General features: G+C 55.0%; 4 protein-coding genes across 4 annotated transcripts; 3 read left to right on the top strand and 1 right to left on the bottom strand.

The window, feature by feature from the left end:
- Nucleotides 1-503: 503 nt before the first annotated feature.
- On the top strand, nt 504-6,432 carry SMAC4_04496 (uncharacterized protein; the record flags this gene model as incomplete). Its single annotated transcript, XM_003343789.2, has 2 exons — nt 504-4,236; nt 4,293-6,432. 2 exons carry the CDS (start codon nt 504-506, stop codon nt 6,047-6,049), a joined length of 5,490 nt encoding a protein of 1,829 aa, XP_003343837.2. The 3' UTR covers nt 6,050-6,432.
- Nucleotides 6,433-7,280: 848 nt separating this feature from the next.
- SMAC4_04495 (uncharacterized protein) lies at nt 7,281-9,735 on the top strand (the record flags this gene model as incomplete). Its single annotated transcript, XM_003343788.1, has 4 exons — nt 7,281-7,780; nt 8,091-8,254; nt 8,316-8,468; nt 8,528-9,735. The coding sequence occupies 4 exons, from the start codon at nt 7,281-7,283 to the stop codon at nt 9,733-9,735; spliced, it is 2,025 nt and encodes a 674-aa protein (XP_003343836.1).
- Nucleotides 9,736-9,797: 62 nt separating this feature from the next.
- On the bottom strand, nt 9,798-12,793 carry SMAC4_04494 (uncharacterized protein). The gene is made up of 5 exons (XM_003343787.2): nt 12,736-12,793; nt 12,410-12,654; nt 10,553-11,528; nt 10,259-10,451; nt 9,798-10,194 (listed from the first exon to the last, which is right to left on the bottom strand). Exons 3-5 carry the CDS (start codon nt 11,476-11,478, stop codon nt 10,018-10,020), a joined length of 1,296 nt encoding a protein of 431 aa, XP_003343835.2. The 5' UTR covers nt 11,479-11,528; nt 12,410-12,654; nt 12,736-12,793; the 3' UTR covers nt 9,798-10,017.
- A 210-nt stretch (nt 12,794-13,003) lies between these two features.
- SMAC4_04493 (uncharacterized protein) lies at nt 13,004-13,429 on the top strand (the record flags this gene model as incomplete). Its single annotated transcript, XM_003343786.1, has 1 exon — nt 13,004-13,429. The coding sequence occupies one exon, from the start codon at nt 13,004-13,006 to the stop codon at nt 13,427-13,429; it is 426 nt and encodes a 141-aa protein (XP_003343834.1).
- Nucleotides 13,430-13,663: the final 234 nt, after the last annotated feature.

The following is a 13,663-nucleotide window of genomic DNA, read 5'->3' as shown; positions in this document are numbered from 1 at the left end:
TAAGCTACCTCCGAGCCCTTCGCTCCCGGCCGCCGCTCTGCGCAAAAGCTTGCCCAGGCACGGCTACCCTCCGAACCACTCGCTCGACTTGACCTCATGCTAAACACCACCGGTTCATGCAGCAGGAAGGCCATGCTCACCAACAACCGTTATTGCCCGCAAAGAACATGATGCGATCCACCCAGGGCCTCAGACACCGAGTCCATTGACGGCATTTGCTCCGTATCCATTCCAAACGAACGCACTCATTTACCCATCGACCCACCCGCGCATTGATTGCCTATACAACAACCCACCAAGACCCTCGAGACGAGACCCCTCGCGGCCCCCTCGACGCCCCTCTACGGAGTCTCAGATACCCACGATACCCGCTCGCCTATTGCGTACGAGTGAGGAACCACCCCCGAACCACACGTTGGCAGCTTGCGCTGCTGGGACTGTACTCTAGTGTACTGCCCTGCCGGTAGCGAAGCGGCTATTTCACACGTCCCGCCCCCATCATCATGTCTTCCCACGACAAGAATGGAAAGGCTACCTCGAGCGGCAAGGCCTCCTCCTTCTTCTCGAGAGCTACCGGCAAGAACAAGGCCGACAAACGAAACCCGAGTGATGAGGGCGGCCGATACCTTGCCGCCGACAACGACGCCGCCAGTACCCATACCGCGCGCAGCTCGCGCCACTACCGAGACTCGTCCGTAATATCCCTGGACCGGCCCGACACCCCCGAATCTGGCCTCAACGTGACGGCAGGGGTTGTCACGACGATCCCCTATGACGCTGTCCCCCCCGACCGTCGCTCTCCCGTTGCCCTCGACCACCTTCCCAGGCCCGACCAGATGCCCGTAAGGCGAGACCTCCTACCACACCACCTAAACAAAGGCACCGGTGACTACCACCAGTATCCCATCATCGACCAAGGCCCAAACTCCCCCTATAATGGGAATTCACCCAGCGCATCAAGTTCGCGCTCGACTCTCGCTTCCGCTAATATCACCATGGCCTCGACGGGCCGCCAGGCCCAGTACCAGCAATGGGGGCCGCCAAGAGAGAGCAGTTTGCCCGGATACAATCCCAATTCCAGAGGCCATTCGTACATGACGACCCGCAGCTCGGGCGACAATGCCAGCATCTACTCAGGTAGGGACGGTCCCTATCAAGAAGCCCCAGGAACCAGCCATCGCTCATCCAGGATAGGACTCCCTAGTACTTCGTCTCAGTCATCCTACCTTTCTCACCATTCCCATAGGGACAGAGATACCCAGCGGTTAACCAAGGTCGCTGCCGGCCATCAGGGCTCCGAAGGATTCAACTTCCCCAAGCCAGACGATGACAATGTGATCGAACAGATGTTCATAAACCTGATGCAAAAGCGAGGATGGCACAACCTCCCCGACCAGGCCAAGCGCCAGATGATCGCATACCCCGCCGCAAAGAAATGGACGTTGATTTACCAGGACCGACTCACCGAGTGGCAGGGCGAACAGAAGCGCAGACAGACGGCCAAGATTGGCCAATACAACAATGTCGATATCACCCAATCCTCCGATGACGAAGGCAGCCCCGAATGGTATGTGCGCAAGGTTATGGAAAACGCTCTGGACAGTAAAGGACTCGGAGGTCTGGAAGTCAACCTTCGAACACAACAGATCGGCTGGGTCAAGCGCTTCATCGACTGTCAGGGACAAATAGCCTTAACCAATGTCCTGCTAAAGATGAACCGAAGGACTGCCCTCGGACCTGCTCAGCCGGACAATGGGAGGCTGGATAAAAACCTGGACCGAGAATATGACATTGTCAAGTGTCTCAAGGCTCTCATGAACAACAAGTTCGGCGCAGACGATGCGCTAGCTCACCAACAGGTTATTGTGGCTCTGGCCATCTCCCTGATATCACCTCGACTCACCACCCGGAAGCTCGTCAGCGAAGTCTTGACATTCCTCTGCCACTGGGGCGAAGGCAAGGGCCATGTTAAGGTCATCGAGGCCATGGACGTCGTCAAGGCCCAGCAAGGCGAAAACGGGCGCTTCGATGCTTGGATGCGCCTTGTTGAGGTCACTGTCGACGGCCGTGGAAAGATGGGCAGTCTGGTTGGTGCCAGCGAGGAGGTACGAAGTGGTGGCATTGGCATGGAGAATCTGCTCATGGAATACGCCGTTGCTACACTCATCTTGGTCAACATGTTGGTCGATGCCCCTGAGAAGGACCTGCAGCTGCGCATCCACATTCGGGCGCAGTTCACGGCCTGTGGCATCAGGCGCATCTTGAACAAGATGGAGGCCTTTCAGTATGAGCTGATCGACAAGCAAATCGAGCGGTTCCGCTCCAACGAAGCTATCGACTATGAGGATATGCTCGAGCGTGAGAACAGCAGCATCAAAGATAGTATCGAAGGTGAGGTTAAGGATCTCAACGACCCGGTACAAATCGTAGATGCCATCCAGCAGCGGTTACATGGAACCAAGACGCAGGACTACTTTGTATCTGCTCTCCAGCATTTGCTGTTGATCAGGGACAATGATGGCGAGGAGAGACTGCGCATGTTCCAGCTGGTGGACTCCATGCTCAGCTATGTAGCGATGGACCGCCGGTTGCCGGACATGGACCTCAAGCAGAGTCTCAACTTCACTGTTCAAAGTCTGTTAGATAAGCTCCATACCGACTCTGAAGCTCGTCAGGCTCTAGATGAGGCCCTCGAAGCGCGGCAGATAGCGGATGCCGCTATGGCGGAGAGGGATGAGATGAAGGAGAGACTAGCATTGGGAGCGGACGGTCTTGTGGCTAAGCTACAAAAGCAGATCGATGAGCAGGCCATGTTCATTGAGGCCCAGAAAAGACGTGCCGAGGGCCTCAAGTCGGAGCTTGCCAGCTTGCAGACCCTCCGGGCAAAGGAGGCGCAACGCTACGAGCTAGAGACCCGCGAACTATACCTCATGCTTCGCGATGCTCAAGATGTAGCTGCCTCTAACGCCACCAAGGGCAATACTAAGCTTGGTGAGGAAGACGTGGCCCGCATGCAAGGCATCCTCGATCGTGAGAGGCTTCTTGAACGCCTCCAAATGCAGATTGAGCGCCAAAAGACGCAGTTTAAGCTTGAAGGGAGAGTATGGGGCGAGATGATTGGCCCTTCGGATAGGCTCCGAGCTCTACGGGAGGAGATGGATGGCTTTGGGGAGGAGACACCGGAGGGTGCGCCACCCAACGACTTCACCAATTCCATGCTTGGCAGCGTCAAGAGGTCGACCAAGATACCCAGAAAGCCTGTTGGTACCCGGGCAGAACATGTCGAGAACCTTCTCGAGGAAAGCGATGTCGAGGTCGGCGACGACGGCGAGATTGTGTACGAGAAGCCTCGCGTGGTCAAGATCAGGAGGCCCGTCGTGGATCCCAAGCAGGCCAATGGTATGGTGTTCAACGAACTCACTGGAAAGGTCAAGAGGTACGATGCCAGCGACTCCGAGGAAGGATATGGTATCACCACCGGTCCCTCGCATCCCAGCATGGAGTCTCAGACACCTATCACCCCCAGCGATACTGAGACTCCCAAGATCCAAGTCACCGATGCTACTGCGCCAGCTGCGGCTCCGGGTCCTCCTCCTCCACCACCTCCGCCGCCTCCGCCTCCGCCGCCCTCTGGCCACCTGCCTGGTGCCCCGGCTCCGATTCCCGGTGCGGGTGGGCCCCCTCCGCCACCACCACCACCTCCTCCTCCTCCGCCGCCGCCAGGAGGTCTTCCAGGTGCTCCTGCTCCGATGCCCGGCGCTGGTGGCCCACCGCCGCCGCCGCCGCCGCCGCCGCCGCCACCACCACCTCCTCCGCCAATGCCCGGTATGGGTGGTATGCCACCACCACCACCTCCGCCCCCGCCCATGCCTGGTATGCCTGGTATGCCACCACCGCCTCCCCCCCCTATGCCAGGTCCCGCTTCGGGGCGCTTCTTGGCACAAAACGCTGGGCTTCCCGCAACCAACTCTGTTGGGCTACCTGTTGTCCGGCCTAAGAAGAAGCTCAAGGCATTCCATTGGGACAAGGTCGACACCCCATTGGCAACGCATTGGGCGGCACATACACCGTCCCCCGAGTCGAGAGAAGAGAAGTATCATGAGCTCAGCAAGAAGGGTATCCTTGACGAGGTTGAGAAGTTGTTCATGGCGAAGGAGATCAAGAAGCTTGGCGGTGGAAGTGCCAAGAAGGATGACAAGAAACAAATCATCTCCAACGATTTGCGCAAGGCATTTGGTAAGTATCGGATGAAAGCAGCAGGTTCGATAGAGTCACACACTAACAATCTACAGAAATCGCACTTGCCAAGTTCTCACAGTACCCTGTTGAGAAGGTGGTGCAGATGATCATCCACTGCGACAAAGACGTACTCGACAACCCAGTCGTTATGGATTTCTTGCAGAAGGATGATCTCTGCAATATTTCGGATAACACTGCCAAGGTCATGGCACCGTATAGCAAGGACTGGACTGGACCGGATGCCGGCAAAGATACCCGAGAACAAGATCCTAACGAGCTCACAAGACAGGATCAGATCTACCTGTACACGGCATTCGAACTTCATCACTACTGGAAGAGTAGGATGAGGGCCCTTGCACTGACCCGCAGCTTCGAACAAGACTACGAAGAGATCACCGATAAGATGCGCGCCGTTGTAGGAGTATCCGAATCTTTGAGAGATTCCGTGTCCCTTATGAACGTACTAGGACTCATCTTGGATATCGGTAATTATATGAACGACGCGAACAAGCAAGCCCGCGGTTTCAAGCTCTCTTCTCTTGCCAGACTTGGTATGGTGAAGGACGACAAGAACGAATCGACTCTTGCGGATCTCGTCGAGCGTATCGTGCGCCAGCAATACCCGGAGTGGGAAGACTTCGCCAAGGACATCGAGGGCGTCATTGCGGCGCAGAAGATCAACATCGAACAGCTTCAGGCTGATGCCAAGAGATATATCGACAACATCAAGAACGTACAAATGTCTCTCGACTCTGGCAATCTCTCCGATCCGAAGAAGTTCCACCCCCAGGATCGGGTGTCGCAGATTGTGCAGAGGGTCATGAAGGATGCTCGATTCAAGGCAGAGCAGATGCAGTTGTATCTGGAAGAGATGGTGCGCACATACAACGACATCATGGTTTTCTACGGCGAAGACCCGGCAGACGACAATGCTCGTCGCGATTTCTTCTCCAAGTTGGCGTCGTTCATCAATGAGTGGAAGAGGTCGCGTGAGAAGAACATTCAGTTGGAAGAGCAGCGAAAGCGGAACGAGGCATCGATGAAGCGCAAGAATGCGCAGTTCAAGGCTTTACAAGCAGCCGAGGCACCAGGACCGGCAAGCCCTGGGAGTGCGGGGGCAATGGACAGTCTACTCGAGAAGCTCAGAGCGGCAGCCCCGCAAACAAGAGACCAAAGAGACAGGAGGAGGAGAGCACGTCTCAAGGACAAACATCAAGTCCGCATCGCCTCGGGCCAGCAAGTGCCAGATTTCAACGAAATCCCCGAGGTGGAGGCCGCCCTGCAGACCGGCAAGAGTGTTGCATCCGCAATCACGGCCGACGACGGCGCCAGCAACGGTCTTCTCAGCCCCAACTCCTTACCGCCAACAAAGGAGGCTCCCGACGCGGAGGAAGACGACGTCGCTCGACGCGCAGCTGCATTGCTGCAAAGCTTCCAGGGCGGCGATGGGGCGGAGGACGATGCAGAGAAGCGGGAAAGTCTGAGGAAGTCGAGGAGGCAGACTGCAGCCGAGGAGAGGAACATGAGAAGGCGGAGGAGAGAAAAGGCGCAGACTAGCACGACTGGTGAAGACGGGAAGGACGGGCCAACAGGGGCAGATGGGACGGAAGCCGCGCCTTCAGCTAGCGCTGAGGATCTTTCGGCAGCTGCCGATGGGCCGTCATCATCACGACCAGGCACAGCAACGAGTGCCGGGACACCAGCGGAGGAGACTGGGACTGAGGCTACACCTGCGGCAACGGCAACGGCAACGGCGACGGCGACGGTGACGGACACGAGTCCTGAAGAAAGTAAAGAAACTACAGGATGAGTGTGTGATCGTTCCGCGTGTCGTCGCTTGTTCTGTCTGTCTGTTCCATTTAAGAAGTTTACCTACCAACAAAGTTCTGTTTGCAACATTGTACATTACCAACCATCATGATGCAAGCTTCTTTGACAAAGTCGAAAATGGAGAAGGCCAGCCCCAGTACCTAGTAGTGCACAGAGTCATACACCTATATAAAGAAAGAAGAGTACGTAATGTCTACTTAGAAGAAGACGATGAAGGGAGCTTTTTAAGGTGGAATGGAATGAAGTAGAAGTCGAAGACCAAGCAAGATGTTCAGGTTTTTGATACCATTGCTTTATTTTCGTAGCTCAAGGATTCTACCTAGCTTGGTGAATAAAAGGGGAATGTTCTCCTGTATACAATAACTCATCAAGGTTTCAAATAGAAAGGAGGCGAAGTGACACCATCCACATCCACCATCCACATGCCTCAGTAGTGTACAAAATTAGTTCAAGCCAAGCTTTCCGGGGATTCATGGAATAACTCTCTTGGCTCTTTACCCCGTGGGTGGTAGATGCTCCCCCAACAAAGGTACCAAGGGGGACGAGAAAGACACTAGAACCGTTACGTCGTGACGACGATCCCCCCATTTTCCACGCTTTTGCTCCCCAAACTTGTCGCCGTCAGCGTAACGGTATGAGGGGGGGGGGGGGGGGGCATTTTAACCGCGAGCAGCCTGATTCAACCCCTCATGACATGATGACGGGAACTTCCCGATGTCTCTTGAGACGAACCCCTCGTGCCGATGCGTGCGTGCCCCTCATCCGAACCGAATCCTTGAACCATAAACATCCAGGCGCTGGTGGCTCCACTGTGGTATTACTTCAGAAAGAGGTTTCGGGATGATTAACCGCGAGATGACCCTCGAGTGAGGGGAACGGGACCTACGGAGATAGGTGGGTGGTAATGATGGACAATGGCCATGTGGCTTTCGGGAGGCTTTATATACCGGGGACTACCCGTTTCCCATGAATATTCTCTCTATTGTTTTGGTTGTTTTCATCTTGGTTGTCTCTTCAGAATACTCCCATCCTTCTCACGACTGGAGTATGTTCTAGGTAAACCTCTGGATGAGGTCGATGACATCGTAAACACCTACCTACCTACCTACCTACCTACCTACCTACCTACCTACCTACCTACCTACCTACCTACCTACCTACCTACCTACTCTCCATTAACAACACCCATAAAGACCAACACAACACCCGAAATGTCCACAACCAACACCACCACCCCCGAAGGCGTCCCCGGCCTCCTCCTAGGCCACTCCTCCCGGCACCCTTTCTCTCTAGTCCCGCTCTCCTCCCGCTCCTCCGTGCAATCCCTCCTCACCACCCTCCTCGACCCCCTCCTCCCCTTCTTCTCGCCCCTCAAATCCCGTATCCGCGTCCCAGGAGCCACAGCAGTGCGCTTCGACCAAACCGCCTCCGAAATCGAAGGTCTTGCCCGTCCGCTATGGGGCCTTGCCTGTCTTTTGGCGGGCGGCGGGGAATACGAATACAAGGAGTGGTGGATCGAAGGCATAAAGAACGGGGTTGATGCGGAGGGAAAAGAGTTTTGGGGGTGGGCGAGGGATAATGATCAGAGGATGGTGGAGATGTGTCCGCTGGGTTTTGCGCTGGCTGTTATACCCGGTTTGTGGGAGAAACTGGGGGAAAGCGGGCAGAGGGGGGTGGAGAGGTGGTTGGGGGAGGAGGTTAATGTTAAGAAGTAGGTTTTTGACTCTTTTTCCTTTTCGTTTTTCCTTTTTTGTTTCACATTTGCTTCTGTGTGTGCGTTGCGTGGGGACGATGAAGGAACTGATGGGGGGAAGTTGTAAGGTGTAAAAGCGAGAAACGTGGGAAGGAAGGGAAAGAATGAAAGAGGGGAAGGCGTGAAGGAGAGGAAGGAGCGAAGGAAGGGAAGGGGTGAAGGAGATGAAGGAGTGAAAGCGGGAATGAGGGGAGGGGACGGTCGAATGGGGGGAAAGAACGACGAGAGAAAGGAAGCAAGAACAGAAGGCTAACTGAGTGTTTCGCAGCATGCCCAACACGAACTGGCTATGGTTTCGCGTCTTCGCCAACCTTGGACTAAAGAAAAATGGTGGAAAGTTCTCTCAGGAGAGATTGGATGCCGACATCGAGCATCTCGATACGTTTTACCGCGGTGATGGCTGGTCGAATGATGGCCCAGAGGGTATTCATCGTATGTTCAACCACCCCCAGTTCTACCCCTGAAGGGAGATATACTGACAACCATCTTCAAGAAATGGATTACTACTCTTCGAGTTTTGCCATCCACTTCCTTCAGCTACTTTATGCCAAACTGGCTGGCGAAGATGAGCCCGAACGGGCTGCCGAGTTCAAGAAGAGGGCACAGACCGCCGCATTGGATCTGGTACATTACTATGACAAGGAGGGTGAGTGACTACCTGTACCATATCCCAACTACGAGGAACATTTCTAACATATTTCCCAGGCCGCTCCATCCCCTTCGGCCGCAGTGTCGGCTACCGCTTCGCCATGGTCTCCTTCTGGGGCGCCCTCGCCTACGCCGACGTCGAGCTCCCCGCCCCTTTAACCTGGGGCATGGTCAAAGGCATCGTTCTCCGACATCTGGGCTGGTGGCAGACCCAAGGCAACATATTCAGCCCCGCTGGCACTCTCACCATCGGCTACTCGTACCCCAACATGTACATGGCCGAGAACTACAACAGTCCCGGCTCGCCTTACTGGGCTTGTCTGGCCTTTATCTGTCTCGCCGTGCCCGAAACGCATCCCTTCTGGACTTCCGAGGAAGAAGATCCCTGGCCGCTCATCCCCGCCGTCAAACCCCTCCCCCAACCGGGTCACATCATGAGCAATCTCGGCGGCCACTGCATGCTTCTCTCCTCCGGTCAGGCCTGTTCCTACCCTATGAAGGGCACGCACGCCAAGTACGGCGCCTTCGGCTACTCCTCTGCCTTCGGCTACTCCGTTCCTCCGGGCTGCTTCACGCTGGAGCAATATGCTCTGGCCTCGCAGCTGGGTTTCTCCGATGACGGAGGAGAGTGCTGGAAGACTCGCCGCCTCTCTACTTCCCGCCTCGCTACCAAGGAAGGTAGTCCAGTGCTCATCTCCGAATGGACACCCTACCCAGACGTCTTCGTAACGACCTACCTCCTCCCGCCCACCGAAGCCGCACTCAACTGGCACTTGCGCGTGCACCACATCCGCGCCGAAGGGCGCTCGGTGATGACAGCCGACGGGTCCTTCGCCATCCTCAACGAGCGGACACCGGACGGTCGATACCTTGACTTGTACGACCCCAAGAAATGCGAGGGGACGTCCCCCAAGTTGATCGGGAACTATGACCTCAAAACCCCCGAAGCGTGGGCTCCCGGAAAGAAGGGCGCGTTCGCGGTGTCGAGGGCTGGAGCGGTGGGGATCAGAGTGTTGGATATTGAGGAAGAGGGCAGAGAGGCGACGTTGGTGAATGCGGATCCGAACTCGAATCTTGTGGAGAGCAGGACGACGATTCCGACGTTGCAGCATGAGATTGGGAAGGGCGGGAGATGGTGGTACGTGACGGGGATTTATGCGAAGCCGGCGGGCGAGGGGGTCGCTAAGGAAAGTTATTTGGATGGGTGGGAGAAGGGACCTGAAGTGCCGGGGTGGTTGAAGGAGGAGATTGAGAAGAGTGAGTGAAGAAAGGGCTAGTTGATGACTAGATCTGATGAGAAAGGAGGGAACGTAGGGGGTAGACTTTAAAAATGAACTTTTGTATTATGGGGGTATCCATCCCAATCCGTGTTTCAGATTGGGTGTTTATCATACTTTTTTTGGTTGTCGAAGAACCGATTGATACCTTTGCTCCGCCGCTATCCCATCCCATATACGCCTCCAGCCAACTTTTATCCCGAGTACTTACCCATACTCATCCAGATCCAGATCCATATACCTTTGTTTGGTTTCAGTAAAGTCGATGATTTAAGCCCTGGCAAACTCGTCAATGAACTTGGCTAGCTTCTCAGCACCCTCCAAAGGAATAGAGTTGTAGTTAGAAGCACGGATGCCGCCAACGCTGCGGTGGCCCTTGAGACCGGTCAGGTTGAGGGCGGTGGACTCCTTGAGGAAGGCCTTCTCGGCCTCGTCGACGTTGCCACCCTAAAAACATATGTTAGCCCATTTCGCAACAACAAAATCCGTTACTGTGAACTTCAAAACATACCTTGATAACGCGGAAGCAAATGTTCATCTTGGAACGGGCAGACTTGTCAGGAACAATCTTGTAAGCCTCGGGGTGAGCTTCCAAGGCCGCGTAGATGAGCTCGGCCTTCTTCTCGGCAACGGCCTGCTGGCCATCAACACCGTTGGGGTAAGTGGCGAGGAGCTTCTTGAGGACCTGGCCGGCGATGTAGACACTGTTCATTTTGTTAGCCTGTAGCAATGCAAGCAACACATCATAATCGAGTTCACCCCTCTTTAAAAAAAAAAAAGAAAAAAAGAAAAAAAAAGGACTCACTCAAAGATGCTCAGCGTGTTGTACAAGCTGTTGTTCTTGGCGATAATCTCATACTGAAGAACGATAGGAGGGATAGGCAGGGCGAGTTTCCTGAGCAGAGCCGGGCTAGGCTGGCTGAGAGTAGGCGGGAGGAAGGTCTTCTTGAGGATGGCCACAGCGATACCGGTCGAGCCGAGGTTCTTCTGGGCGCCGAAAAAGAGGAGGGAGTAGTTGCTGACGGGGATGCGGCGAGAGAGGATGTTGGAGGACATATCGGCCACAACGATGGGGCCGCCGGTGCCGTCCTCCTTGGGCTCAAGGATCTTGGGGAAGCTGGGGAACTCGACGCCGTCGACGGTCTCGTTGTCGCAGAAGTAGACGTAAGCGGCATCCTTGCTGAGCTTCCAGGTGCTCTCGTCGGGGATCTTGCCAAACTTCTTGCCGTCGTCGCTGAGGGTGCGGGCGTCGCACACCAGGTTGACGTACTCGGGCCCGAGCAGGCGCTGGGCCTCCTGGTAGGCCTTGAGTGACCAGCTGCCGGTGACGATGTAGTCGACCTTGAGGCCGGACTCTATGCGCTGGCGAAGGGCGGCAAGCACTGCGGCCTCGTCGGCAGCACCCTCGCCAAGCTCCTTCTGGACGGCGGCGTGCTGGCGGGAAACCCAGGCGCCGACGAGGTTGTACATGGAGGCGGCGAACTCGCCGGTGCCACCACCCTGCATGAAGAGAACCTCATACTGCTCCGGGGAGAAGTCGAGGTAGGTGGCCAGGTCGGCCTTGGCCTCGTTGATGATCTTGGCCGCAAGCTCGGAGCGATGAGAGTGCTCGGCGATACCCAGGCCGGTGCCCTGGTAGTCGAGCAGCGCCTGGGCGGCGGTCTCGAGGACGTCGGTGGGGAGGGCGGCAGGGCCGGCGCCGAAGTAGGTGATGTCCGCGCGGGAAGGCATTTTTTGGTAATATGTCTCTGAGACTTTATGAGAATTGTATGAACAACTATCTGACAGGTTATTTTTTGAGTTGTTAAATATAAAGAACACAGTGAAGAGTGAGTAAGTGAGGTTGATGTTGTTCAAAGAGAGTCTAGAAGTTTGGCATCTCCACTCTTCCCTTGGCTTCCCGCTGCGAGTGAGTTTCAAGTCCTTTTCAGGGTTATGAATGTACAGCTTCTGGCGGAATCGGAGTCACTTCAGCTTCTCTCTTCAACCGCTCACGAAAACCCCCATTCTTTAATGTATATGTAGATGACTCCCATTTGGTAAGAGAGTATTGCCAGTGGTGATAGATGCCCGGTGTCGGCTTTTCATCGTTCGTCCAAACAAATGACGTGACTCACTGCTGCACACCCCGTTCCCCAGGTTTTAGGTTTTATTCTTACGCAAAATATTTACAAGGGGAAAAGCGCCGCATCGTGGGGCCGCTTTTGTTTTTGTGTTTTTGTTTCTTCCCCCCTGGTCACTTGCAAGGATGGCCCCCATTTTTATGTGAATCTCTTGTCACCCTTTTCATCTCAGACTTTTTGAGACATGTCAACATCATCAAACATGGAACTCGAACTCGGCCGATGAGGAGAGATTCTTTTCGCATGCCCCTCGCTCTCTCTGCCGCATGCACCATTCGTGATACATATCACCATTTAGGCTTCCCTATTCTTTGTCGTCGAATTGGCTCTTTCCCCAGCGTTGTGTAGCACCCTGAGCCACTGAAAGAGAACCACACAAAGTGCACCAGATCTCCAGCATTGTGGCAGTGTTTCCTTAACACAACATCCCGACTGGCAGTGGGACGTTCATGTTTCTATTTACAGCTTTTGACTTTCAGGCCGGTACATGAGGGTAGCATCTCGATAACCGTTGAAGAGTGGCACAGAACTGAATGTACCCTGATGGAATGGAAACCACAATGGGAATCCTGCTGGGAGCTGGAGCTAGGAGGTAGCTCCGCCTGAGAGTTGCAGCGGTACACGGCAGCCGCCGACGGCCCCAGTGGTTCCCCATTGTCGGCCTCGACCTTGGTGCCGGCGGGAAGGAGGAGGCTGTGTCGGTTGACGCCCCGTCCCGTCTTAGTGGACTTCACCTTGAAATGATACAAAAGATCGACGATCCTCAATTCTTGACCAGATGAACCTGTGAACATCAAGCTCTTCATCAAGGTCAAAACTCATTGAAAAATTAGCAGGACCCCCCAAGAACAAACACGGTACGTACCCGATCCTTCAGCGCGCTTATCGCTGATAAGCCCCACCCCTGCCCCACCATTCTCCATCAAACAGCTTCCCCCAGCCAGCGGGCAGCTCCAGCTGTCATTCAGACACCCCTGTCCGTCAACTTCACACCTCGAAACTTCAACTTCACACCTCAGACTCACCTCGCCTCCCAGCAGCTCTTCACCTCACTCAAGTCCAAAGCCAAAGCCCAATCCTAACCTCAACCCCTTTTCAAGACCCAAAACACACCCAGATCAAAAACCACCAAAATGGCAACCAAAGACCGCATAACGTGCCACATCCTCGACACATCCAAAGGCCAGCCCGCGCGCTCCGTGCGCGTCAAGCTAGAACTTCTCTCCCCCACCACCACCCAACACCAACAACAACAGCAACCAACCAAAGTCTTCGAATCCCTCACCGACGAAGACGGCCGCATCAAGACGTGGCTCCCTTACTCCTCGGCGCTTTCTTCGGGAGAAGTGCCCGTCTACACGCTTGAGGATGTGCTGGTCAACGACATCAAGGGCCCCTCGCGCTGGATGTTGCGGTTCGACACGGCCGGGTATTTCGGCGGCGAGGACAAGACGTTCTTCCCCGAGGTGACGGTGGTGTTTAGGGTGGAGGAGGGGCAGACGTATCATGTCCCTTTGCTGTTGGCGCCTTATAGTTATTCGACTTATAGGGGGAGTTAGATGGGGATGGGAACTTGGGTTGGAGGTTGATGTAGAAGGGGGAAAAGAGCGGATGGAATGGAGTGGGTGATGGGTTAGGTGAGGAACCATATGAGAGGAGAAGGAGCGGTGATGTGTATTGTTCTGGAAGGATGGATGGAAGCGGTTTGAATGGGGTTGCAAATCTGGGGAAAATGAGAACGGCAGATCAACATCATCATTCAATGGTCTCGATTTATTTGGGCGTTCTTTCAT

This window comes from Sordaria macrospora, chromosome 2 (genome assembly GCF_033870435.1).
Source record: "Sordaria macrospora chromosome 2, complete sequence".
In the NCBI taxonomy this organism is placed as follows: Eukaryota; Fungi; Ascomycota; class Sordariomycetes; order Sordariales; family Sordariaceae; genus Sordaria; species Sordaria macrospora.
The sequence above is the reverse complement of the archived record's forward strand: the minus strand, read 5'-3'. Positions and strand labels throughout refer to the sequence as shown.

Excerpts from the sequence above, each read along its gene's own strand:
- SMAC4_04494 (XM_003343787.2), bottom strand. The coding sequence starts at position 11,478 with ATGCCTTCCCGCGCGGACATCACCTACTTCGGCGCCGGCCCTGCCGCC. Across the intron at positions 10,452-10,552 it reads AACACGCTGAGCATCTTTGA|TGTCTACATCGCCGGCCAGG; the intron begins GTGAGTCCTTTT and ends CAAAATGAACAG. Across the intron at positions 10,195-10,258 it reads TTTGCTTCCGCGTTATCAAG|GGTGGCAACGTCGACGAGGC; the intron begins GTATGTTTTGAA and ends ATATGTTTTTAG.